Raw genomic sequence first — 25256 nt, forward strand, 5'->3', positions numbered from 1 at the left:
AGGGCTTAAATCTGTGTCACAGCCACCCGTTTACTGTGCTTTTCCTGGTCGCCTTCCCTGACTGGATCTCCCACCCTCCACATCCTCTTTTGTCTTTGGCTGAGGGTTTCAGGTGAGGGCTTCCAGGTTTTTCAGGGTTTCTCCCATGGATATGTTATTAAACTTTTGTTTGACTTTCTCCTGTTAACCTGTCTCAAGTCAACTTAATTCTTAGACCAGCCAGAAGAACCTAGAAGGGTAGAAGGAAAACTTCTCCCCGACGGCTATGCCAGTCCTTGTTACCGGTCTCCCTTGAGAGGTAAATGCAGAGAAGGTGTGTGTCAGGTGCATGGGATTGAAGAGGAATCTGAGCAGAGCTCAGTTACCTTAACCAGGCTGGGTCAGCAGGAGTCGAAGTGAGGGTGACAGCTGGGTTAGGGACCACAGGGTGCCCGGGAATTACAAGAGTTTATGGCTCTTAGGGCTTGTGCAAATTGAGAGATTTGATTCCTGTCTGGGCCAAATTTACCTTCTTTCATTACAAATTTACCTACTTTCATGTGGAGTGTGACAGGGTGAGGAAGTAAAAACAAGCACACCCAGCTCTAAGAGAGTCTATCATAGGGTTAATTCCTCACTTTGTATCTCTTTGCAGAGAAGGGACCTGTTTATTTTTCTTCCAGGTCATGCATACAGGCTCAGCACTTAGTAGCAGTCCAACTTCATTGGCATGTGTGGCCCAGGGACTAATTGGGACATCTGTTAAAGACGTACCCTCTACAGAGGAATTTAAATCAGGACGAGTTTCTAATAAGGAAAGTAGATTTGGGGCTTAGTCTGAGGGCAAGGAAATAAAAATGCCCTTCTGATTACATTTTAGAGTAGCATTAAATTTATGTAACAAATCTCTATCAAGAAGGTTCGCTGGTGAGCAGTTGGAAATTAGATATGATGGGTGTTAAGAGCCCCTAAAAGATATTAGGGTGGGCTGAGATGTGGGTAATGTAGTAGGTTGTCTAGAGACTGACTGCTTGTATAGAATCAGCAGTGACAGGTTGAGATAAATCCTCTGAGCGACGGTAGAGAAAGGCACACTGGTGTCAATTAAGAAATCCAGTTCCCAATCCTCTATTTTAAGTAGCCTCTGGGGTGCAACTGAGGATTGGCTGACCCCGTCATTTGAGAAGGAATTGTCCCTCAGAAGGAGAAGAATGAACTTTCTGGGCATGCTGGGGCCTAGGGGGATTGTTTCTTAAACTTTCCTTCCTTTTGAGTGTAGGACAAATTTCTCTTCCATTGTCCTGGTTCCTTATAGTATCTGCAGTTGTCTGGAGGCAAACAGGAAGAGCTCCGAGTGAGCCTGGAGTTACTCTCAGAGTCATGCTTTTGTTTTCTATTCTTTTTTTTATTGAAGTATAATTTACAATGTTGTGTTAGCATCTGGTGTACAGTATAGTGATTGTTTTATACATATATTCTATTTAGTTCCCTGTGCTATATAGTAAGACCTTGTTATTTATCTGTTTTATATATAGTAATGTGTATCCGCTAATCCCAAACTCCTAATTTATCCCTCCCCCACCCCCTTTCCCCTTTGGTAACCATAAGTTTGTTTTCTATGTCTGTGAGTCTGTTTTGTAAATAAGTTCATTTGTGTCATATTTTAGATTCCACATATAAGTGATATCGTGTGGTATTTGTCTTTGTCTGACTTACTTCACTTAGTATGATAATCTCTAGGTCCATCCATGTTGCTGCAAATGGCATTATTTCATTCTTTTTATGGGTGAATATTATTCCATTGTATATATATACCACATCTTTATCCATTCCTCTGCCAGTGGACATTTACGTTGCTTCCATGTCTTGGCTATTGTAAATAGTGTTGCTATGAATATAGGTGTGCATGTACCTTCTTGAATTATAGTTTTGTCTGGGTATATGCCCAGAAGTGAGATTACTGAATCATATGGCAACTCTATTTTTAGTTTTTTAAGGAACCTCCATAATGTTTTCCATAGTGGCTGCACCAATTTACATTCCCACCAACGGTGTAGGAGGGCTCCCTTTTCTCCACACCCTCTCCAGCATTTGTTATTTGCAGACTTTTTGATGATGACCATTCTGACCGGTGTGAGGTGATACCTCATTGTAGTTTTGATTTGCATTTCTCTAATAATTAGTGGTGTTGAGCATCTTTTCATGTGCCTATTGGCCATCTGTATGTTTTCTTTGGAGAAATGTCTATTTAGGTCTTCTGCCCATTTTTCGATCGGGTTGTTTGGTTTTTTGTTACTGAGTTGTATGAGCTGTTTGTATGTCTGGGAAATTAATCCCTTGTCAGTAGCATCGTTTGCAAATATTTTCTCCCAGTCCCTAGGTTGTCTTTTTGTTTTGTTTATGGTTTCCTTTGCTGTGCAAAAGTTTATACGTTTGATTAGGTCCCATTTGTTTATTTTTGCTTTAATTTCTATTGCCTTGGGAGACTGACCTAAGACAACCTTGGTACGATTTGTCAGAGAATGTTTTGCCTGTGTTCTCTTCTAGGAGTTTTATGGTATCATGTCTTATATTTGTCTTAAGCCATTTCGAATTTATTTTTGTGTATGGTGAGAGGGTGTTGATTTACAAGCAGCCGTCCAACTTTCCCAACACCACTTGCTAAAGAGACTGTCTTTTCTCCATTGTATATTCTTGCCTCCTTTGTCGAAGATTCATTGACGGTAGGTGTGATGCTTTTGTTTTCCTAAAGGTTCAAATTGCAAAGCAAGAATTGTTGTTTTTAATTCTTTTTTCTGCATTCCTGGAAACTATTTTCGAAGAATCGAGCTCCAGCCTCCATTATTACACTTAGCGGTGGCCTAGACCAACCAACCACACTATCGTGAATTTGCTTTCTGATATCAGGGAGACAATTTCCCATTAGAGCAGATATGAAGAGATTCCTGTGCACTGGGGCTTCCAAGTTAAAGGCAGTGTGCCTTTGAAAAGTTTGCATGAAATGTTCAAAAAGGCTTTAGGATGCTTTCCTTCCGAGTACAGAATTCAACCTTAAACTAATTAACTTTAGGGGGAAAGGCCTCGAGTATCGCTCCTGTCAAACCTTGAATATCAGCCTCCAGCTGAGCCTCCTCCTGGTCATTTGCAGGCCTAGGAGAGGTTCCCGCATTCAGGGGGAAAGAGGTGGAGTCAGTGTTTTTTAATATCATTTTTTTTCCCCACCAGCTGTGTTTCAAAGAACTTTAATTCAAAATAATCAATATGCCATTGTGGCATCTTGGGGTGGCCTGCTCTGAGCCCCAGCACCTGCATGCCCTCAGTTTTCCATAGGTGACTTAGAGCTTAGGAAAAAACACCTCTCAGCTCCACTCACTGCCCACCCTGTGGAGAGCATCCAGCTCACTGCTGGGGAAATAGACTCGGAGAAGATCAGTGACCTCCCCAAGCCCCCCACTCCCTTTTCTGTCTGGGAGAATGTGTTGCTTGGCTCTTTTTCCCCCAGTTCAAATTAATGGGTTTTTTGATCTTGTTTTGTGGGGGTTTACTGCAGTATAATTAACATATTACATTAGTTTCAGGTGTACAACATTGTGATTCGATATTTGTATATATTGCAAAATGATCACGCCAACAAGTCCACTTAACATAGTTACAAAAAATTTTTTTCTGGTGATGAGAACTATTAAGACCTATTCTCTCAGCAACTTTCAAATATGCAATACAGTATTATTATTAACTATAGCCACCATGCTGTACATTACATCCCCAGGGCTGACTGACTCTGTAACTGGAAGTTTGTACCTTTTGACCCCCTTTGCCCATTTCGCCCACCATTCCTACCCCCCACCCCCCGATTTGGCAACCACTCATCTGTTCTCTATGAGCTTGGTTGGTTGGTTGGTTTTAGATTCCACAGATAAGTGAGATCATATGCTATTTGTCGTTCTCTTATTTTGCTTAGCATAATCCCCTCAAGGTCCACCTCTGTTGTCGCAAACAATGAGATTTCCTTCTATTTGATGGCTGAGTAATATTCCTGTGTGTGTGTGTGTGTGCGCGCGCGCGCGCGCGCGCCACATCTTCTGTATCCATTCATCCACCAGTGGACACTTAGGTTATTTCCGTATCTTGGCTATTGTAAATAATGCAGTGAACATGGGGGTACAGATGTCTTTGAGTTAGTGTTTTTGTTTTCTTCAGATAAATATCCAGAAGTGGAATTGCTGGATCATAGGGTGTTCTATCTTTAATTTTTTGAGGAACTTCCATACTGTTTTCCAAAGTGGCTGCAACAATGTACATTCCCACCAACAGTGCACAACTGCTCCCTTTTCTCCACATCCTCGCCAACATTTGTTATTTCGTATTTTTTTGATAATAGCCATTCTGACGGGTGTGAGATGGTATCTCACTGTGGTTTTGATTTGCATTTCCTTGATGATTAGTGATGTGGAGCATCTTTTCATGTACCTGTTGGCCATCTGTATGTCTTCTTTGGAAAAATGTCTATTCTGATCCTCTGCCTGTTTTTCAATTGATTGTTTAGGGGGTTTGCTATTGAATTAAATGAGTCTTTATATTTTGGATATTAATGGCTTATCAGTTTTTATCATAAATGGATGTTGAATTTCGTAAAATGCTTTTTCCTAATACATTGAGATGACCATATGATTTTTATCCTTCATTTGTTATGTGGTATATCACATTGATTTGCAGATGGTAAACCATCCTTGCATCCCTGGAATAAATCCCACTTGATCATGGTATATGATCCTTTTAATGTATTGTTCTATTTGGTTTGCTAATATTTTGTTGAGGACTTTTGCATCTATGTTCATCAGAGATACTAGCCTGTACTTTTCTTGTGGCATCCTTGTCTGGTTTTGGTATCAGAGTAATACTGGCCTCGTAAAAATAAGTTTGGAAGTGTTCCCTCCTTTTCTACTTTTGGAAGCATTTGAGAAGGATTGGTATTCATTCTTCTTTAAATGTTTGGTGGAATTCACCAGTTAAGCTGTCTGGTCCTAGACTTTTTGTTTGTTGGAAGGTTTCTGATTACTGATTCAATCTCCTTAATTATATCCACTTTTTCCCCTTTTTTTTTAATTGACGTGAACGTCACATAACAAAACTACCGTTTTTACAAGTTTATAAATGTACAATTCAGAAGCATTTAGTCCATTTACAGTGCACTGCAACCATCCCCTCTGTCTAGTTCTAAAACATTTTCATCACCCCAAAAGGAACTCCATTACCCTTCTCCCCCATCCCATGGCAACCACTAATTTGCTTTCTGTCTCTACGTCTTTACCTATCCTGGATATCATATAAATAGAATCATACAATGTGTGACTTCTGTATCTGACTTCCTTCCTTCACACATTAGTGTTTTTGACATTCGTCGGCATTGTTGCTTCAGTTCTGTGTTCGAATCCTCCATCGTGTGGATGTCCCAGTTTATCTATGCACAGCTCCTCCTTGAGATTATCTCAGGCCAATTCCTTCTTAGCTCTGGGACTTCAGTTTCCCCAAGTGAATCACCTTGAGGTCCTTTCCACTGGGGTCCAGGGCCCACTTTCCCGGTAGGTAGGTTTCCTGAGCCCCCCAGTCTCGGGCAGCACTGAGGCCCTGGCTTGGGAGCACAGCCCTGTCTGGATCAAGAGTCTGCTGCCCAGGGAGCCTGGCCAGCCTCCCAGCCACCCCTCTGACCCCACAGAGTACAAGGCCAGCTACGCCCGGAATCGCTCCATCCGCTCAGTGGCCATCGAGGGGCGCCACGTCGGCCTGGACGACTGGTCCCAGCCCCGCAACCTCACCAAGCGGCACTGGCCAGGCGCCCCTGAGGACCAAGACGACAGGGACGGCGGGGACTTCAGTGGCACCGGGGGCCTTCCAGACTACTCAGCCCCCAATCCCATTAAAGTCACACATCGGTGAGAGTCTAGGGTGGGGGTTGGGGGGGGGGCTGGACCTTGGCAGGGGCGTCCACACCTCTCGGGTCCCTGCCTGGGCCTCCTCAACGCCCCGAGGGCCCCACGTGACCCCTTCTCTCTAACAGGTGCTACATCCTGGAGAACGACACGGTCCAGTGCGACCTGGACCTGTACAAGTCCCTGCAGGCCTGGAAGGACCACAAGCTGCACATTGACCACGAGGTGACAGGAGTCTGGGCCGGGAGGGTTCTCACGACCCCAAGCTCGGCGGGGCCACAGCTGGAGGCAGGGAAGCCAGGCCCAGGGGAGGGAGGCCCCGGAGAATCCTTCACCAGGGCCGGCAGTGTCGGTCCTGGCCTCAAACAGACAGCTCCTGCCGGATTGGGGTGGGGGGAACGGCACAGCCACATCATACCCCTTTGTGATCTACAAGATGCTCACACCACACTCAGCCCTTCCAGCAGGCCTGGGGGGAGACCTTGAAGTCCCCCATGGGCTCAGCAGGTTCTTGGGCAGGACAAGACAGAATGACCCACAGTTCCTCCAGCAGGTGGAACCAAGGACCCCCCCCCCCGCAGCACCCACAGACGCGCACAGTGGCGGGAGGCCCTGCCAGGCCAGCCCTGCTGACCCAGCCCCCCAGAGGCTCACGGCCTCCTCTCCTGTTCCCTCCCTCAGATCGAGACCCTGCAGAACAAAATTAAGAACCTGAGGGAAGTCCGAGGTCACCTGAAGAAAAAGCGGCCAGAAGAATGTGACTGTCACCAAATCAGGTGAGGAGGTAGCCGAAAGCCCCCGGGAGGGCCCCGAGTGCTCTTGCAGGATCACTCCTAGGGGTACAGCGTCCCCTCCTCTGTGACTCCTTTCATTATTTTTATACCCGTCTCCTTGCTTAGGATAGACATAATTAGTAATAATTCACATCCCCGTTGTCAGCCACTGGGCAGAAAGCACCGCCCCTCGGGTACCAGCCAGATGCCCAGATTCACGCACTGCTGACAGGCAGGCCCTTGATTGTGGAGCCAGTTCCCGGGAGGGAAAAGTGCCTCTGCTGACTGCCTTTCCAGGAACAGCCCACGTAGCCCAAGGCCCACGTTACCAGCTCAGGGAACCCCCAGCCCAAGAGTCTGAACTCGCGAGCAGCGCCATCCAACAGAACCTCTCTGGTAATGGAAGCAGCTGTATCTGTGCTGCCCCGTATGGCAGCCACCAACCAACCACATGTGGCTACTGAGATCTGAACTGCGGCCCCTGTAGCTGAGGAACCGAATTGGTAGTTTAATTAAAATTGAAATAGCCACATGTGGTTAGTGGCTACTGTAGTCACTGCTGCCTTTCCAGAAAAGGATTACAGGGCTGGCCCTGACCAAGCGTGAGGTGGGCGGGGGCCTGGGGGCTGATGCTGGAGATGCTGAGGCTAAAGCCACGCAGAGCCAGGCCCAGCCTCCAGACTTGGTTAACTGGCCTCTACCCCGACCTTCTATGTCTGGCTGAGGCCTTCAGCTGGGGGCTCCCAGGTCACGTATGGAGGAAGGAGCTGGCAGGCAGGGGGCTGCCACCCAGGGGATAGTACCTCCCCAGCACCGCCCCAGAAGGAGAAACAGTTCGCAGCCACCCCACGGTGTGGCCCTGAGCACAGTGTCTGAAAGCCAGTCTGGGGGGCTGGGGGTCTGTTGCAGTTACCACGCCCAGCAGCACAAAGGCCGCCTCAAGCACAAAGGCTCCAGCCTGCATCCGTTCAGGTAAGGGCAGAGGCAGCCGGCCCTCCCTTAAGCCAAAACAAACAAGGACAAGCCAAGTCCTGGCCTTTCCCTGGGAGGCGCAGAGGCCCGACTGCCAGATCAGCAACGAGCAGGGGTCCGGGTGCCCCCTGTGGCCGGAGCGGGTTACTGCAGGGCAGGGCAGAGGCCCCAGGGGCGGGTGTGAGCAGGAGGCCCAGCAGCGCCCTAACCCTGTGCTGCCTCAGGAGCTAAAGTCGGATGACAGGAGCCTCATCTGGCCCCAGCCCTGCCAAGGAACAGCAATGGGACCTGGGCAAAGGGCCTTCCCTTTGGGAACCCTCCAGGGCCATGACCCTGGCTCCCTGGGCAGGAAGAGGCTCCAAGGTGGGGTCGGGGGAGATGTGAGGGGTGCGGCCCTGTGTGCCCCTAGGAAGGGTTTGCAGGAGAAGGACAAGGTGTGGCTGCTGCGGGAGCAGAAGCGCAAGAAGAAACTCCGCAAGCTGCTGAGGCGCCTGCAGAACAACGACACGTGCAGCATGCCCGGCCTCACGTGCTTCACCCACGACAACCAGCACTGGCAGACGGCACCCCTCTGGACGCGTGAGCCAGCCGGGCCCAGGGCGGGGGCTCCTCCCGGGGGTCCCAGGGACCCAGTGCCCCCCAGCTTGTGAGCACTTCCTGGACAGACCCTGAGGGTCTTTCAGGAACAGGTCCCCCAGCAACCTCAGGGGTCAAGTGCTCCGGCAGGAAGGGGCTGGGGGCTGGCAGCCAGGGCCTCTTCGGCTCAGGGCGTGCTCTCCTCCCTGGCAGTGGGGCCCTTCTGCGCCTGCACCAGCGCCAACAACAACACGTACTGGTGCATGAGGACCATCAATGAGACCCACAACTTCCTCTTCTGTGAATTTGCAACCGGCTTCCTGGAGTACTTTGATCTCAACACAGACCCCTACCAGGTACGGACAACACAGGCTGGAGAAATGGGGCCCCTGCCAGGTAGGCCCCCCGAGGAGGTGATAGCCGTTTTTTCCAGTCCCCCTGAGTCCCTAAGACAGCAGAAGTGAGTTGAAGCCACCAGGAAGGCTGGAACTCTGTGTGCCACCTGCCCTTCCTGCGTCCGGGTACAGCCTCTTCCCTCCAACTTACGCACCTGGCGCGGTTCCAGCAGGTTTTGTGGGATCTTGGGAAGACGCCTAGAACTTTGGAGGCTCAGGGGTCCTTAGGGTCAGGACAAACCCTACAGATGATAGGCCGGTAACTAACACTTAGGCAGCCCTTACTCCGCGCTTCCCCTACATTAACCCAACTGAATACATGCGGGACTGAAGTGGCCACGGAGCCTGGTGACTGGAACGTGCGTGTCCCTTCTGAAACAGATGGTCACAACCCAGCTTCAGCGCTAGAGCTTCTCAGTAGCATGGCCTTGGCATTGCCCAGTCTTCCATGTTTCAAGAAAAGTCTGAAAGTAACCTTTTACACGATTTGTAAGTGCAAGCAACTCGACTGTCTTGTTTTGCTCTAATTACCATACAAGCCACCAGTCTTTCTCCTTTGATAGGTCATCCCTGTATTTTACAAAAGGGGATGACAGCTGGTAGGTTAGTGGGTCACCAGCGGCTCCCAGACCAGGTAAGGACAAGGTCACTCACCCAGCCCTTCGCCAGATGGCTGCTTTTCCATCAAGAAGAACTGAGGGGCTGTGAAGGAAGGCTGCTTAAAAATACAGGGCTGGGTTCCAAGCTTCTTTACAAGCTTGGTAAATTTCCTGACCAGTGGCTCCAGAAGTTCAATGTGACGTACACAGAGGTGGTTTTTATTTTGAGATTTCATGCACGTGGGGCTAGAGGCAAAAGGTAGTTCTAACTGTTCCAAACCCCAGCTCTTGTGGAAGTAGAGGTCACCATCCCTTCACACCTTGTGCTCCCCACCTGCCTGAAGTCAGTCCCCCAGCTGGTAGAAGGGGGTGGGGGAGGGGGGTCCCTGTCTTCACCTCGTTGATAACCTACCTTTTTTCCAACCAGTTGATGAATGCAGTGAACACCCTGGACAGGGACGTCCTCAATCAGCTACATGTGCAGCTCATGGAGCTGAGGAGCTGCAAGGGTTACAGGCAGTGTAACCCCCGGACCCGGAACATGGACCTGGGTGAGCAGGTGCCCCAGCGTGGTGCGGGGTGACCACAGGAGGGGACGGAGGAGGTCCTGTCTGAAGAGGGAACCCAGAATCACCAGGAGTTGGTGAATTCTCACCAGTAGCTATAATATCACCTTCCTAACATTCACCAAGCACGTGCTACTTTTACGATAAGTGCCATCACTTACCCATCACTACAAGCCCACCAGGGTGCTAAGTGTTTTACATGCATTAACCGACAGGCCTTCTGACAACCCTCTGAGGTGAATCTGCTTGTCCTCGTTTTATGAGTAACGTGACCGGGTCCAGAGCCCTCGCACTTGGTCACACTACCACACCCTCTGGGAAATTTGCCGAGAGCCCACACTCGGGATGTCCCCGCTGCCCTCGGCTGTCTGTCCGCTGTAGCACAGGTGTTCCGTGCCCACGTGTGGCTCCCCCACTGTGACCAAGGTCAGTGCTGAATGACTGCAACAGGAGCCTGAAATCGATAAGAGGCCACGAGAGTGTAGGCGACCTACTAAGAGTCTTAGGGACAGCTCACCTGGTAATTCAGTCCCCTCTGTCTAGGAGCCACTACCAACATCATGGGTTTGGGACAAAAAAACCTGAAGTGTTTTAAAGAAGAAAAAGAGGCAGTTATAAAGTTTGTCCTTGCTTGTGCCACTTTTGCCCTTATTTACCTGTTTCCATGTTGTGCATTTCTCTCTCCTTTAGGACTGAAAGATGGAGGAAGCTATGAGCAATACAGGTATTGCTTTTGCTTTTAAAGCCTGACAATCGCCCCATATGGTGGCCCATCCTGTAGTCTAACCTTGAGGTTGCACGTGTGAGGTTGGGATGCTACCTTTCTCTGGTTTTCCAGGGGCCTAGCTCACCCACCAGCGATAGGTGTCCACTAAGAGACCTTCTTTGTCTAGTTCTTTGGGGGTCACTTTTTCTTTCTTGGTGACGGTTAACACTCTTTCTCCTTTTGACACTCGAAACCTTAGGCAGTTTCAGCGTCGAAAGTGGCCAGAAATGAAGAGACCTTCTTCCAAATCACTGTGAGTTGAGGAACCAGTTTACCAATAGAGATCTGGCCTGATCCGCTTCGTTTTGCCAAGGCTGTTCTGCATGCGTGCCCTTTCTCACTTATTCCTCTCATCTGTTCCCATAAGAGGGGAAGCAGTCATGTTAGTCTTTCCCATAAAATAACATACTTGGATATATTTCATGTTCTAGATTATACTTTGTCTAATACACCGTTGTTCTCCACGTCATCATCTGTGCTTGGTAAGCTCAAGGCCTTCCTGAGAGGCTGAGAACCATGTCAGTCGGCTAAGTGCCAGGCGTCTTGAAGGCTGTGGCTGCAGAGGTGCTACTTGGTCCATAGTGTCAGCAGCAAGGTGGCCTCACTGAATAGTTTCCAAAATATCCATGCTAGGAACTCCAGGGCCAACAGAGGCTGGTAGGGGCCAGGAGGCTGTGGCAACCTGGAGAGGTCACTCTGGTCTAAAGAGAACGGAATGGGATGCAATTTGAATCCTCTGCCTCATCGAGAAAATCCAGAAACGTAGATATGTGTGAGAATTTGTTAATGTTGGCAACTAATTTGACATGAAGTCACCATGCAGGCCAACCAGCCCCCTTGGTGAGCTGCCATTTGCAACCTCTGGCCTATTCATTTCTGTCTTTATATGCATATAAACCTGTGTGGCTTTAACAGGAAAAATAGTGGGCCAGTTAAGCATTTCTTTGGTGCTACCAGAATGAAAGCACTTGATCTTTACATCTCACTTTCTCCTTAGCCACTATCCTAACCAGATCGTTACATGACATCTTTGCCAGCCACTGAATGTGTAAGCCAACAACTGACAATCTAGATGATTAGGTGATAGCAAGCCCTGAGGGATGTAGAAATACTCCTTCTCAGCAGCCACATCCTTGAAGCAAAGCTTACTCAGCTGTAGGGCCAATTAAGAAATCCATAAGTGGCATGATAAATGAGTTTGCTTTGTTCTACAGGGGACAACTGTGGGAAGGCTGGGAAGGTTAAGAAGCATGAGATGGACCTCCAAAAACAGAGGCATCACCTGTACAATGAAAAACTCTGAATGATTTCCAGCAGACCTATGATGTTAGCCAAGAAGCCTGAGACACACAGAATTCGCTTTCAGTCAACGTGGCAGATTCTGGAAGAGAACCATCAGGAGTAGTGAGACTTCTGGAAGTCCATTTTTGCCCCTGCTTTTGCTTTGGATTATACCTCACCAGCTGCACAAAATGCATTTTCGTATCAAAAAGTCACCACTAACCCTCTCTGAGAGGCTCACGAGGGAAGAACAACAGAGAGATTTTTCTTGGAAATTTTCCCCAAGGGTGAAAGTCACTGGAATTTTTTTAAATCACAGGGTAAGAACCACCCTGTTTTAAATCCTCTTATTCTTTTGATCCTTCACAAAGAAGGAACTAGGAAGCAGGACAGAGGCAGGAAATGGTGACGGGAGTTTCACAATGAGTCAACAGCACAAAAGTCATAAATTTATACTCTTCACACTATAACCCTGGCTGCCTCTGAAGAAACTGACTTCACTGTATATATGTGACTATTTACATGTAACCAGCTTGGGAACTTTTAGGGGAATTTGACTAATAAGAAAACCCAATTTTCAAGAGTGGTGGTGTCAATAAACGCTGTGGCCCATGTAAAAGAAAACCCCGTGCAGTTGTAGACTTTCCTCTTCCTGACCAGATGCCATTTCTCCCAGGATTCCTTTGTCCCAGAACTGATGTTTTTTAAAGTCCTGCAAAGACATGAAGTTGATGTATGTCCCAAGTTTTAATAAAATTGTATTTGTAAAGAAATTTTATAGTCTTAAGTATTGTCAAACAATGTTGAAAACACCAGCCAGTGACCAGCAGTTGGTATGAGGGAACCTTTGACATTTTCTAAAAGGCCATCCTTAGGAGTCTTTTTGGTGTGTTTGGTTTTTTTTAGTTAAAAAGCATTCAAGATACCACCAGTCAACACCTTTTTGGAAGGAGACACCACGGATTTAGATGGTTTTTTAAAAGGGAATACATGGTTATAAATTGACTAGAATTTACCATACTTCAGGGACCTCAAAGGTAAGTCTCATATCACACCAGCTTTAGGACCTCACTTTTAAAAAGTATTAACTAACTGCAAAGCAACTCACCTTATCCAGCCCTTCGTCGTGTACCGGGTAGTCCCACGGGTAAAGGTAGCTGTTGGAGCGCTAGCCTGGGAGGAAGAGGAACTTCGGCCATCACCTGGCCCAGCACGTTTCTCCCTAACACACGACCCCTAAGCACTTACCTCGTGTAAGAACAGGGCCATGCTTTCCAGATTTCTTTCAGCCTCACAGAAACTGCTACTATTATCTGAAATAGGATTCCTTAGCCTTATCTCTTACCCTTTATCCAATCGGGATTAAAAAAAAAAAAAAAAAGTGGCACACTCTCAGCCTTCAATTTTAAATAGAAACCTTTATTTACAATGACGTCCAAAATGATCAACAAAGGAGTCACAGCTTACCACTCAACCATCTCATAAGTTATCCCATGTGGTTTGGATTCTTTGCAGTGTGGTTTATAGTCTTTAAAAACAACATCTAATGTAAAACTGATTGAAAGTGAATTCATTCTCAACACTGTAAGTCAATTCCTGAGAATTTAAATATTGCTCTCGGAATGACATGTCCATCTTCTTCAAAATTCCAAATATTGGAAAGAGAGAAAGAGAGAAGGAAAGAAAACGAGAACAGCCTGCTCACGATGAAACAGTCTGCCTTGGGGCCACATAACAGTTCCTGCCCCTCTGCAGCAGGGGAGAGTTCATCTACCCAAGAGGTTTTACTCCTGTGAACTTCCCACTTGTGAACAAATGCACGGATTCTGCAAATAAAAAGGGAACTGGACAGGCATATGGGTAGCTGGCAATCCATTCTGTTTACTTTCCAGCTGCATCTGTCTATGGATCAAGGAACTTATAGGACAGCAAGCCAGCTAAGTTCTGTAGTACCCCGCCCCAACACACCCCCAACTCACCTTAGATATTAAATACTGATTAACTAAGCAGTCCTATTGATTGATATTTACACCTTTCCATCAAGATGCACAGTTTAGAAAAGTGGCATCATAATATGAACATTAACAATGGATTTCTATTTGTTTTTTTAAAGGAAGAAATGTATCTCCTTTATATCATTTTGATCTTTATAAAATATATATATATTTATATTTATATATCTTTGGATTCAGCAAAAAAGTAGGTACTGGAAATATCTCACATTCTAAAAGCAGATGATTACTTACACTGTTCACCCAACAGATACTAAGGTTTAAAAAAGTGGTGGGGGTGAGGGGAGGAGGGGTGAGGAGAGGTAGGCAGAGGAGTACAAAGAGAATTATCCGAAAAAGATAAAACGGGAATAAAGGTAAAAACAAATTATCTCAAAGACTGCATCTATTAAAAGGAAACAAAATCTCAAATTTGCACCAATAAAATGAACAAGTAGAAAATATAAAAACTTATAATAAACTTCATTTTTCTTCCATATAAAAAGGGGGTGCTGCCTTCCACTTAGCCTGGAGTCAGGACTGACTGAGGAAAAGAATCACAAAACTTTTTAATGAAAAGTCAAGAAAGGGTAAGAGCACCATTCTATTTCTCCCACACACGTGTGACTTCAACAAGGAAGGTTCAGATACATCTGATACAACTGCGTCTAAAAAGACAAGAGACTCATTCAGCTCTGCCTCTGTCTCCAGACCAGAGCACGTGTTATCTAAAAAGTAGAGGCCACTCAGATGGAAGCTGATGGATTTATAATCTTAGATTTGTTTTTAACCAGGTGGGGGGGAGTGTGAAACTCGAATCCGCTCTAGTGGTGGTTCTGGAAACACAGGTTTCACTGACTCATAAGTCAAAGAAATTAAATGATCTCACCTTCAGAGACACCTAGAAATATTGGCTAAACGTGTGAAAAAATTTTAACTGGCTCTCAGTTATTGCTAGGAAACGACACCGAGGCTAACAGACTTCGAACTTCATAGATAATCCAAAAAGCCAATTTCACTCAACTGTTTGAACCTGATAAAGTAAACCAGGTAAAGGGAGTTACACTGGACCGTCTTCCCTATTCCCAACTGACCAGTGGCAGCAGCAGAAAGGGGCGGGGGCGGAGCGGGGAGGGAGTGCAAAGGCGCCCAGTCAGACCTCGGCTCTGAATCGCAGGAAACTGGCTGCTACGGAGACTGAACGCCTCAGGAAATAACCATGATGCTACTCCTCCAATTCTCCGGGGCAAACATCACAATAGGGGAAGGACAAGACAAGCTGAGCAGACACCAGGAACCGCACACTGAGGATTCTACGCCTGAGATCTCAATGTGGGACTCAGGTCCTAGCAACCAAAACCTTAGAGCACTCCTAAAATGGATGAGAAGACAACGTATTCACTTTAAAAAAAAAAAAAATACCATGAATTGCCATTTAATTTATGGACTGCTTAAAATCCAAGATTCTTCTTTGAAATCAAATTGCTTGATCTTTTAAAATCCTTGATATCTGGGGTTTTTTTTAAGTTTATTTCCCCGTATCTATTCTCTGCCCCCAAATTAACAAAGTGCTTAGTTCTGGTAGAGAAATTTTTTAAAAAAATTTAAATGTCTACATCTAAATGATCTCTTTAAAAAGCATTTAGATTAAGAGACTGAAAACAAGCGAGGCATCTCAGGCTGGGGGCAAGGAAAAGCTGTTGGCCACTGCCCCATCCCCCAGGTCACAAAATTCAGGGGGTGACTTCTGCTGGTAACCTCACCATGCTGAACTTACTGAAATCAACAATGTTAAATATTTAGTTTCACAAACTCTGTAAAAATGAGTTGTTGTGACCTACAAAAAAAGGTATATACATATTTTACATAATACAATATCTTAAAGGTCATATTTACAAAAGCAATTCTATTCACAGAAACACTGCGAAATTCTGATTCAGAATGCAGTACCTGGCCTTGGGTTTTCTGCAGTTTATTTTCAAAAAGCATTATTGCTTTACCATATAGGCAAAGGGTGAAACCAGTACTTTCAACAACAACAAAAATCATAGTTCTTGTCCAACAGATTAGTTTAGACAAAAACTAGGTATGTGGTTCACCATTCCTCAAGACCTCGAGAATATTGCATTTATCCATTACTTTTTAAATAAAGTGCACTCCGCTGCACGTTAGCATATGAAAAAATGCCACTGACTGCTGCAATTAAATACTGTCATCTATTTTCCCTTCTGCGAAGCCATCTGACACCAAGGACAATTCGTGGAGGTGAAGTATTACAGGACATTAGGGGCAGATAAAAATGCTATTTAGGAAAAAGCCTAGGACAACCAAGAGTAGGGTCAGAGCAACTCAACACTATCCTTAAGGGAGAACTTGGAAAGGCCCACTCCAGGGACAGAACCTGATAGTGACAAAAACACTCGAGGTTGGGACCATGCTCTTCACCCAATACCGCAACTATCAAGAAACCGGATGTTCTAATCTCTTGATTTCTCCAATGTTCCTCTGGCCCACCTACATTTTTTCCAAAGACTTTGGATAGCCAAGCAGAAAAAAGTGACACCGGACAGTTCTGTGATCAGTAACACTCCATACCTCCAGAATCACATCCTGAAAAGGCAGAACGCCAAAAAGATTTGTTTTAAACACCATGATAACATAGGAGGAGGGAAAAATAACAGGTAGATATCACGCTTCAGCTTAAAATCCAGTCCTGCCTGCTCAAATGACATCACTTGAAATACCCTTGATGGAGATCAAAGCTGGTCCTTTCTTCAAAGCTGGGTGCCTAGACAATGATTCTTTACTCCCAATAATCCTAGTGCAGTGTCATTTGTACAGTGATTTCCTTGGAGGTCCTGGTGTAGAGATGTCAGCAATATTTCTGTTGGCAACCAGAAGTAACATGAGTAAAACACACACTTTGCCCAACAGAAAAGAATCCGTTATGTCTACACTGATGGCTTGCAACATGGCTCTGGCTGACTGATTCAGTTCTTAGATCCCAGATTTCTGAAAGTATCAACTGGCCCAATGCCTTCAAACCAAAAGTTTTTTCAATTATTACATATATTTTTAAGTTATACATCCAAGTTTAAAATCTACCTAGGACCTTTAACATTTCAGTTGAGGCTTTGGTTCTCTCCAGAGAACAGGAAAAATGTTTTGAGAAAGGTAAGGAACAGATCCCCCCACCCCGTACCTGATCAGGACCCATCGGCATGCCAGTCATGGGCATGGAGTTCATGTTCATCTGTCCCATGGGACCACTGCTGCCATTCATGTGCACCATACTATATGCTGCAGGATTCCCCTGGTGGGCAAACTGCTGCTGGGAAAAAGAGCTGTAAAGAAAGTGGGAAATTACCTCCTGGGTCATTTTCATAACACAGGACATGCACATAGAGACTACCACAATTCTGTCAATGTCGCTGTGCTCAAGCAGAGAACATGAGCAACAAAACTCTGACAGCCTGCCCTCTGTCTTTCACAGCTCTCTGTACTCACTACCCTCGTGGAGATGAGCACAGTAAAGGCTTCTCAAAACAGATGAGCCAGATCACACACTCTCCAATGGAAGCCTAGGACCTTTGATCTCCCCATCCAAACAGGCTTGGCTGAAAAACACAGAGACTAATTCCCTGAACTTCTGGCACTAGAATGTGGCCGACTTTTATGAAGTCCCTATTCTGGGAATTCCCCAGCAGTCCAGTAGTTAAGACTCTGCAATTTCACTGCCGAGGGCTTGGATTCAATCCCTGGTCAGAGAACTGAGATCTCGCAAGCCAAGCGGCCCAGCCAAAAAGAAAAAAAAAAAAAAAAAAATCCCTGTTCTTCACCTGTTCCTGGTCAGGGTTCCTGACGGCCAGCCCTTCATTTCCGAGGACTGATACATGGGTGCGGTCTGAGGGTGCTGCATCATGGGATTCTGGGAGGGACCCATTCTTGATGATATCATCGCATTGGGAGGACTAGGCACTCGACCAAAGGCTGGATCTGGCTGTTGTCCCATCCCTTTAAAAAAGAAAGAAGAAGAAAAAGAAATTACAATGCTCAAATGCTACCTCCTTAGAATATCAGCTTTCTATATAGTAACTTGAGGTTCTTTTTTAAAGGTGGGGGAATGTGTTAAGTATAAGGTATAAAGATGCTGCCTGCCAGTAATTCTTGCTTCTCACCAAGGTGACAACTAGAGCCAGGCTTACTACAGAGATGCACGCTGTGTGGATCCCCCAAAGGGCAGTTACTTCCGTGAGCTTTCTGTATAAAAAGGACACCATATCACGCTGCTCCCCACTCCATCCCCCTTCAGAGGGCAAAGAGCTGTGTTCCCAGCTGACAGGGACGCATCCTCAAATGTCATCTCTGCAATAGATACCTCTAGCCCCACTCCCACCATGTTCCTGGAACCTCACAAAGGCATGACTGTAATTAATATGTCTAAGCCACCAAGAAAAGGAACTCAAAAAGCCCACACAGTGCATTGCTCTCACTGTTCGGAGATGGCAGAGTTCTACTATGCTGGGACATACTGGACAGGACCTGGTTAAGTCTTTCTTCCAAATTAAGATGTGGGGAACTGTAAAAACAAGACCCGGTGGGAAAAAACCTGAACTATGATAGATCATCTACCTCAATGACAATCACCTGTGCACTGCAGTAGACATCTTTGTTCTGTTATTTTTTAATTAATTTTGTTTCTCTTGTGAAATAAAAGAGAGTGAATAGCATTTGTTTTTTTGGGGTTTTTTGGGGTTTTTTTTTTTTGCGGTACGCAGCCCTCTCACTGTTGTGGCCTCTCCCATCGTGGAGCACAGGCTCCAGACGCGCAGGCTCAGCAGCCATGGCTCACGGGCCCAGCTGCTCCACAGCATGTGGGATCTTCCCGGACCGGGGCACAAACCAGCGTCCCCTGCATCGGCAGGCAGACTCTCAACAACTGCGCCACCAGGGAAGCCCGGCATTTGTTTTTAATATACAACAGACCTAGTGACTCTTACGTCCGTAGGAATGTTACTTTGAGGAAGACATTATTATCCCTGACAAATTTACCATAATTTGGTGGATATGGAAACTGCTGGGGTGGAGCTTGTGGCATGGCAGGCCCTGCCAGGACTCCGTCCATGGTGGGGGACGCAGTCACGTTAGGGGGTGGACTGAAGGCCTGGGTTTGCTGCTGCTGTTGCTGCTGCTGCATCATCATCGCCACCCTCTGCTGTCGGAAGTGATGACTCAGCAGCTCTCTGCTGCGCTGGGCGACCATCTGGGCGTTAAGGAAACCCTGCTAATACCCAAGAACGAACGCAATTACGCACATGTGGCAAGAGCTAGCCAATTCCATACATATAGGGCCCCCATGACACATGAGGTATCAAAGAGAAAAAACACCCAATGCCTTTCTATATAATTACAAAAAAGGAAACGCACAATTCTCATTATGGTCAAGGCTTTCTGGCTCGGTGTGGGTATGGGCATTGGGGGAGAACAGGGACCTGGAAATTACTGGGGGCTAGGGGACGAAAGCAGAAAAGTCATTAGGCTTTGACATAGTTAGAAAACACTCCTCAAAGTGAGAGAACATTTTAGGAGTAGAATTCGAGGACAAACTTTTCAAAAACTATGAAATAAAACAGCAAGAAGCAAAGGGGCAGGAATGAGACTATGTTTGGGGGAGAAACAAAAAGAGAAGCCAAAAACAAAGCAATGCGATGGGGTTATGCTCAGAGAAGAAGGAATCCACCCCAGAAGCTCTTGTAGTCTCTCTAAACCTTCTGACAGAAGAGATGAAGGGTAAGGAGGTGACGGGATCAAAGCACTGAACAAGGAAGCTGACCTGTTGATTTGCCAGCTAGGAGAGATCATCACCAAAAAGCAAACATTTATTCTCTTTTTGAAAAGCATCCTAGCTCAGCTTATACAGGAGGTCTGACTATCAGGAAAATATATAGGTATCGGTACTTCCGAGTAGGTCTAACAGCAAAAACTGGGCATTTCAGAATTGTTGTTGTTTAACAGTATTTCAAAGCACAGTAGGGATTTTCGTGTAGTCACCTGCCTTGTGCACACTAAGGAAGTGCCTTAATATAGTGTCCGCCATGCGCTGGAGGCAGACAGAACTTTAACAGCATTCCTCCCACTATGGGAAATCAGGTCATCTCAGAGGCTGTCACTGAGAGTGGGATGATAAATTATTTATTTTCTTCTTTATACTTCTTATAATTTCAAATTCTACGCAGTGAGCATGTGGTTTCACAATCCAGCAACAGAAAAAAGTTTACAGATTTGTTATTTTCAATTCCTGAAAAGTAAATGGTAGCTGTTTTCACAACACAGCAACTGATCACAAAGGGAATTAATTTTTTTTTTTTTTTTCAATACACGGGCCTCTCACTGTTGTGGCCTCTCCCGTTGCGGAGCACAGGCTCCAGACGCACAGGCTCAGCGGTCATGGCTCACGGGCCCAGCCATTCCGCGGCATGTGGGATCTTCCCGGACCGGGGCACGAACCCGTGCCCCCGCATTGGCAGGTGGATTCTCAACCACTGTGCCACCAGGGAAGCCCGGGAATTAATTTTTTTATTAATTTTTATTGGAGTACAGTTGCTTTACAATGTTCTGTTAGTTTCTACTGTACAGCAAAGTGAATCAGCTATATGTATACATATATCCCCTCTTTTTTGGATTTCCTTCCCATTTAGGTCACCACAGAGCACTGAGCAAAGCTCCCTGAGGTATACAGCATGTTCTCATTAGTTATCTTTTTTATACACAGTATCAATAGTGCATATATGTCAATCCCAGTCTCCCAATTCATCCCACCCCACCCCCGGGGAACTAACTTTAAAAACATGAATCAGTGGTTTTTAATAAAAGAACCTCTCTTCCTCTGATTCTTCCTAGTTACCAGTAGGAGAGACAAAAGGAAGAAAAAAAGTGTGATGGGACCATGGGATGGGTTCTTACACAAGCAATTGGGGATTATGTACTGTCTTTGTTTAATAAACATTTACTGAGAGTCAAGCATGGGCCAAGCCCTGTGCGGGGCATTCAGCCCTGAACACGGAGAGCCTTATTCTCACCTGGGAGTTGACCTGAGGCTGCATCATGGGCCTCATCACCGCAGCCCCACCAGCAGTGGGGTTTTCCATTTTCATTTCAAGTGCCTGACGGCTCTGATTCAAAAACTGGGGAGAGACAGGGTGGTTAGAATGCAAGTAGAGCACGTTAATGAGCCCGAACAGCTGTCCACACCCTTGGCACCACCCAGCGAGGTCATGATGACACCTCTAAACCCATTAACCGGGCTAAGTCATGGCTAAGCTGAAGCAGCACACTTCCACATTTCAAAAAGCTTGGTGCTGCAAAGCCCTTGGCTGGCATGTGAGGCCTTCATGTTCAGCAACAGGAGGAAAAGTGAAAGTGCAATTCTGCAGCTTAAAGAATGTCTTCAACAGGAACTCAAAGGATTTGTAAAGTCAGATTTTCTCTGGGATTACTTAGGCTATTGGGGAAATAGCTTTAATTTGATCAAAGTAACACTGGAAAAAACTACTTCTGCTACCTTTTCCTGGGTAATTTTTAGTGGAAATAAATGGTAAAAAATGATACCATGAATGCATAACACAGCTTTCCTGAGTACCTATGCTGACTTTTAGGAACATTAATACACTGGAAGGGTCTCCGGCTCACTGGATTCTCAATTCACTCATCTACTTATGTGGTTCGATTCCCCCACATTTAAGAACTCAGTGCACTCAAGATACAAAATAAAAATAAATTTTTAAAAATGTGTTACAAAGGAAACAACAGAAAAAAATATTAAAAGAGCTCAAGTTGTATAACACATCTAGAAAGCAGAGGTTCCTTACAGAAACTGCTCAAATCAGTAAGGTTTCAACAGCTGGCTATTAACATTAAGGACTTTTTTTAATAATAGAAATTATCTACCTCTAAGACTACGAAGCCATCAAGAAACCTCTTCTCCCCCAAGAGCAATCCTCTCGGACATTTTTTATTTTCCAACCTGTACAATAGATTATTCTTATAGAAAGGTATCCAATTCTAGTACAACCACTCCCTAGCAAGGAACCATCCATACAAATAAAATGTGAACAGAAATGAAAACGAAAGGAATTTCTTTAGTTGACGAGGGATAGAGAGCCAGTGCAAGAGCCCTGAAAGAACACAGTCCAAACACAAAGGAAAGAGGAGGCGGCCAAAGGGAAAGTTGCTTCAGGCATGTGACTGGTTACCTGCTGGCCCTGCAGCCTCTGCTGAAGCTGCATTCTAAGTTGCTTGGGAGTGTTTGTCCGGGGTCTCATGATGTTGGCCCGAGGGTGCATTCCTTGGAGAGGAAAACCTCCTTGCTGGTTCATCTGATTCATCATCGAGTTAAAAGGTGGTGACTGTCCCGGAAGATTGAAGCCTCCTTGCATTGGAGGCCCCTGGGCCGGGTACGTCTGCCCATATAATGCTGCCTTCTGCTCCATCATTGCTGCCGCTTCTTGGCCTTGGAAAGCATCCTGTTTGGACTCCAAAGCTTGTCCCTAAACATCAAACACATAAATGAACAGTAAAGTACATGTGGGAAAGCAACAGAAATACAATGCTCTGGAGAAGGTAAAAAAATATAAGTCAATGTATGTGAACGATGCCGTTGCAGAATTCCAAAAGCGAAATCAAATTTATTGTCTTAAATTCCATGAGACCAGAGACCAAACCATCTTTTAATAGCTGTGTACTAGTGCTTACGGAGCACAGGGTCTCACACAGGGAGACACTCAAATATTTTCTGAGCCAAATACCTACAATGTATTGAGTACCTGGAGAAATACTATTTGTTCCAGACAAGATTTCTGTACCGACATTGACCTCCCATGCCAAGTGTAAAATAAATCAATGAAAATCACTGTGATCAATGAATTCTCATGTAATCTGCACAAGAATGCTTTTGAAGGTGGCAAGAGGCAAGTTTAGTAGAAACAGGTAAATCAACAACAGCCCATGTCCCCTGAGGTGTATTCACCACATGAACAAAACCTAAAGGTGGGGCACTTCCCTGCTGGCGCAGTGGTGAAGAATCCGCCTGCCAATGCAGGGCACATGGGTTCAAGCCCTGGTCCAGGAAGATCCCACATGCAGCAGAGCAACTAAGCCCGTGCGCTACAACTACTGAGCCTGCACTCTAGAGCCCATGATCCGCAATGATAGAAGCCACCGCAATGAGAAGCCCGCATACCTCAACGAAGAGTAGCCCCCACTTACTGCAACTAAAGAAAGGCCGTGCACAGCAACGAAGACCCAACGCAGCCAAAACTAAATAAATAAATAAAAACCCTGCAGGTGGTCAGTCATCCACTATTTGTACGTGAGAAGGAGAAAGAAAACTATTAACTCAACAAGTATTTATTAAGTGTGTTATATGCCAGGTATCACTTCTCTATGTGCTAACCATGCATACAACGTAATGTCCAGCAGAAAAAGAAGTAAAAATAAATACTCTGAAGGAGGGGAGAGCCTGCCATGTTAAGACAAGAAGAGCCAGGCAGGTGCTGCATCCACCTTTATCTTCTCGTCCTCGGGCACAGGATGCCAAGTGTGCAGTTGACACCTTCACTAAGTCTCGTCCTAAAGCACACCTCACCCCGCGGTGACCGTGACCCCATTCTCTATTTTCTCCCCCATCTCGGGCCCTTCCTTGGAGGAATGTTGAGAGCTCACCCGCCCTAGGCCCTCTTCTTTCCTCTCGCTACCTTTTCTACTCAGCCTCCTCATCCACTGGTGACAACTGCCAAGTTTCTTTCTCCAGCTCCAATGCCTCGGACTCAGTTTTAACTGTGCTCATACAGGCGCCCACTCAACAGCTTTACCTGGACGTCTTGGGCAACTCAAACTTAACGTGTAGAGAACAGAAGGCATGATTATCAACAGTCCCTCCCACCAAAAAAAAAAAAAACCCGATTCTTCTCCAATCTTCCCTACATCACAATAGATGGCAACACCAGTCACCCAGAACTAAACGCCAACAACTCCTCAGTCTCCCTTCCCAAGTGTGCGAGTGCATATGTGTGCACACAGGGCGCGAGTCCTGTCAGCTTTTCCTCCGTGACACGTCGCATAGCCTTCCCTTCTTTTCATTCTGTCGCCATGACCCTTCCCAAGACACCTCCCTGCCATCTGTGCGTCTACTCTGTGCCATAATACCAATTCCCTCCTCCAGACAGCAATCTGAGATTTCCGTTTATAACGTAAATCAGACCATAATATACTCTTTCTTGCTAACCCTGCTAAAATGACAGCAAACAAGTTAAAAGGTAGTATTTATCAAAAAAAAAAAGAGAGAGAATATTGAAGGCAACAAGACAAAAAATTTCAACAGGCATCTGGAAGACAGGAAGTGTAGGGAGGAGTAAGCAACTCAACAGAGCAGAGAAACTGAGACCCGTGTGCCTGCAGAGAAAACCCACCTGAGGACTGAGTCAATGTCTCCCATGGAGCCAAGGCAGCACTCCACTGGGGACAGCAGAAGGTCAGGGAGGGCGCCCAGACAGGGGGCTGGTTAGGAGGCTGAGTACAGACCAGGGGAGCCCTCAGCCATCAGACTGCAATACGACTCAATGGCAACACTGGATGCCAGAAAACTATGGAACTACTCTTTCAAAATTCTAAGAGGAAATTACTTTCAACTTAGAATTTAATACACGGCAGCCAGAGGTGCAGTGGGGTGGAATAAAGACATTTTCAAACACAGAAGGACCCAAAAATTGCAGGGACAGAGAAGTTAACAGAAATTTTGTTTCAGCAAACAAAGGAGTAAATCAAGAAAGAAAATGACTTGAGATTCAAGAAACTGAGGATCCAGAACAGGAGAAGAGTGACAATTATTAATTTCTAGAGCCGGCTCAAAAGGGCAGAGTTAAACAGAGGGACATGGAACTATAACAGGGAGAGAAAGAACTGAGGAATTATCTAATGTGTCTGAACATGTGAAGAAGGAGAAAAAAGTAAGAGAAACTTTGAGCAGTATGTAGAAAACAAAGCAAATAAAAAGATAAGGCAATTAACTCAAACAAACCAAAAACAAAAGCCTATGCAACTACACCTGGCTCAGCAATGAGCCAAAATGATGTAAATATGGGGTACCTATTTATTTAAAAACAAGTGACAGTCACCTTGAGGGGAGAGACTGCACGTGCCCACGCATATGTAGAGGGTATGGGTGTGAGGGTGCGTACTAGAGGAAGGGGGTATAAATACAGATCCACAATTTCTTACCTAAAATTCCAAAAAATTTTTCATTCTTTAAAAAAGACTAACAATTTTTCATTAGTACCAAATGTATTTAACAGCAAAACCTGGCCTGAACTTGTACGAAGCAACACATAATCTTATAATATCCCACTTAGTGTGATTATGTATTTTGCTGTAG

At 45.7% G+C, this 25256-nt stretch overlaps 2 protein-coding genes across 9 annotated transcripts in view; one reads left to right on the forward strand and one right to left on the reverse strand.

Moving 5' to 3' along the window:
* SULF2 (sulfatase 2) overlaps positions 1 to 12610 on the forward strand; it is a 142700-nt gene extending 130090 nt beyond the window's left edge. For 3 of the 4 annotated variants that reach the window (XM_081256761.1, XM_081256760.1, XM_081256759.1), the window contains exons 12-21: positions 5696 to 5912; positions 6038 to 6134; positions 6591 to 6685; positions 7592 to 7654; positions 8064 to 8233; positions 8444 to 8586; positions 9652 to 9775; positions 10481 to 10514; positions 10756 to 10809; positions 11771 to 12610. In XM_081256761.1, the coding sequence (XP_081112887.1) occupies positions 5696 to 5912; positions 6038 to 6134; positions 6591 to 6685; positions 7592 to 7654; positions 8064 to 8233; positions 8444 to 8586; positions 9652 to 9775; positions 10481 to 10514; positions 10756 to 10809; positions 11771 to 11801 (1028 nt within the window). In that variant the 3' untranslated portion in view covers positions 11802 to 12610. The remainder of the gene's footprint in view (positions 1 to 5695; positions 5913 to 6037; positions 6135 to 6590; positions 6686 to 7591; positions 7655 to 8063; positions 8234 to 8443; positions 8587 to 9651; positions 9776 to 10480; positions 10515 to 10755; positions 10810 to 11770) is intronic. The other variant, XM_081256762.1, reaches the window with a different exon arrangement.
* A 625-nt stretch (positions 12611 to 13235) lies between these two features.
* The window catches only part of NCOA3 (nuclear receptor coactivator 3), a 126436-nt gene continuing 114415 nt past the window's right edge, over positions 13236 to 25256 (reverse strand). For 4 of the 5 annotated variants that reach the window (XM_081256911.1, XM_081256913.1, XM_081256909.1 and 1 more), the window contains 6 exons: positions 22081 to 22374; positions 20908 to 21012; positions 18881 to 19112; positions 17668 to 17842; positions 17031 to 17172; positions 13236 to 16712 (listed from right to left, as the gene is read on the reverse strand). In XM_081256911.1, the coding sequence (XP_081113037.1) occupies positions 16701 to 16712; positions 17031 to 17172; positions 17668 to 17842; positions 18881 to 19112; positions 20908 to 21012; positions 22081 to 22374 (960 nt within the window). In that variant the 3' untranslated portion in view covers positions 13236 to 16700. The remainder of the gene's footprint in view (positions 16713 to 17030; positions 17173 to 17667; positions 17843 to 18880; positions 19113 to 20907; positions 21013 to 22080; positions 22375 to 25256) is intronic. The other variant, XM_081256912.1, reaches the window with a different exon arrangement.

This window comes from Mesoplodon bidens (assembly GCF_964165515.1).
Source record: "Mesoplodon bidens genome assembly, chromosome: 15".
Classification (NCBI taxonomy): Eukaryota; Metazoa; Chordata; class Mammalia; order Artiodactyla; family Ziphiidae; genus Mesoplodon; species Mesoplodon bidens.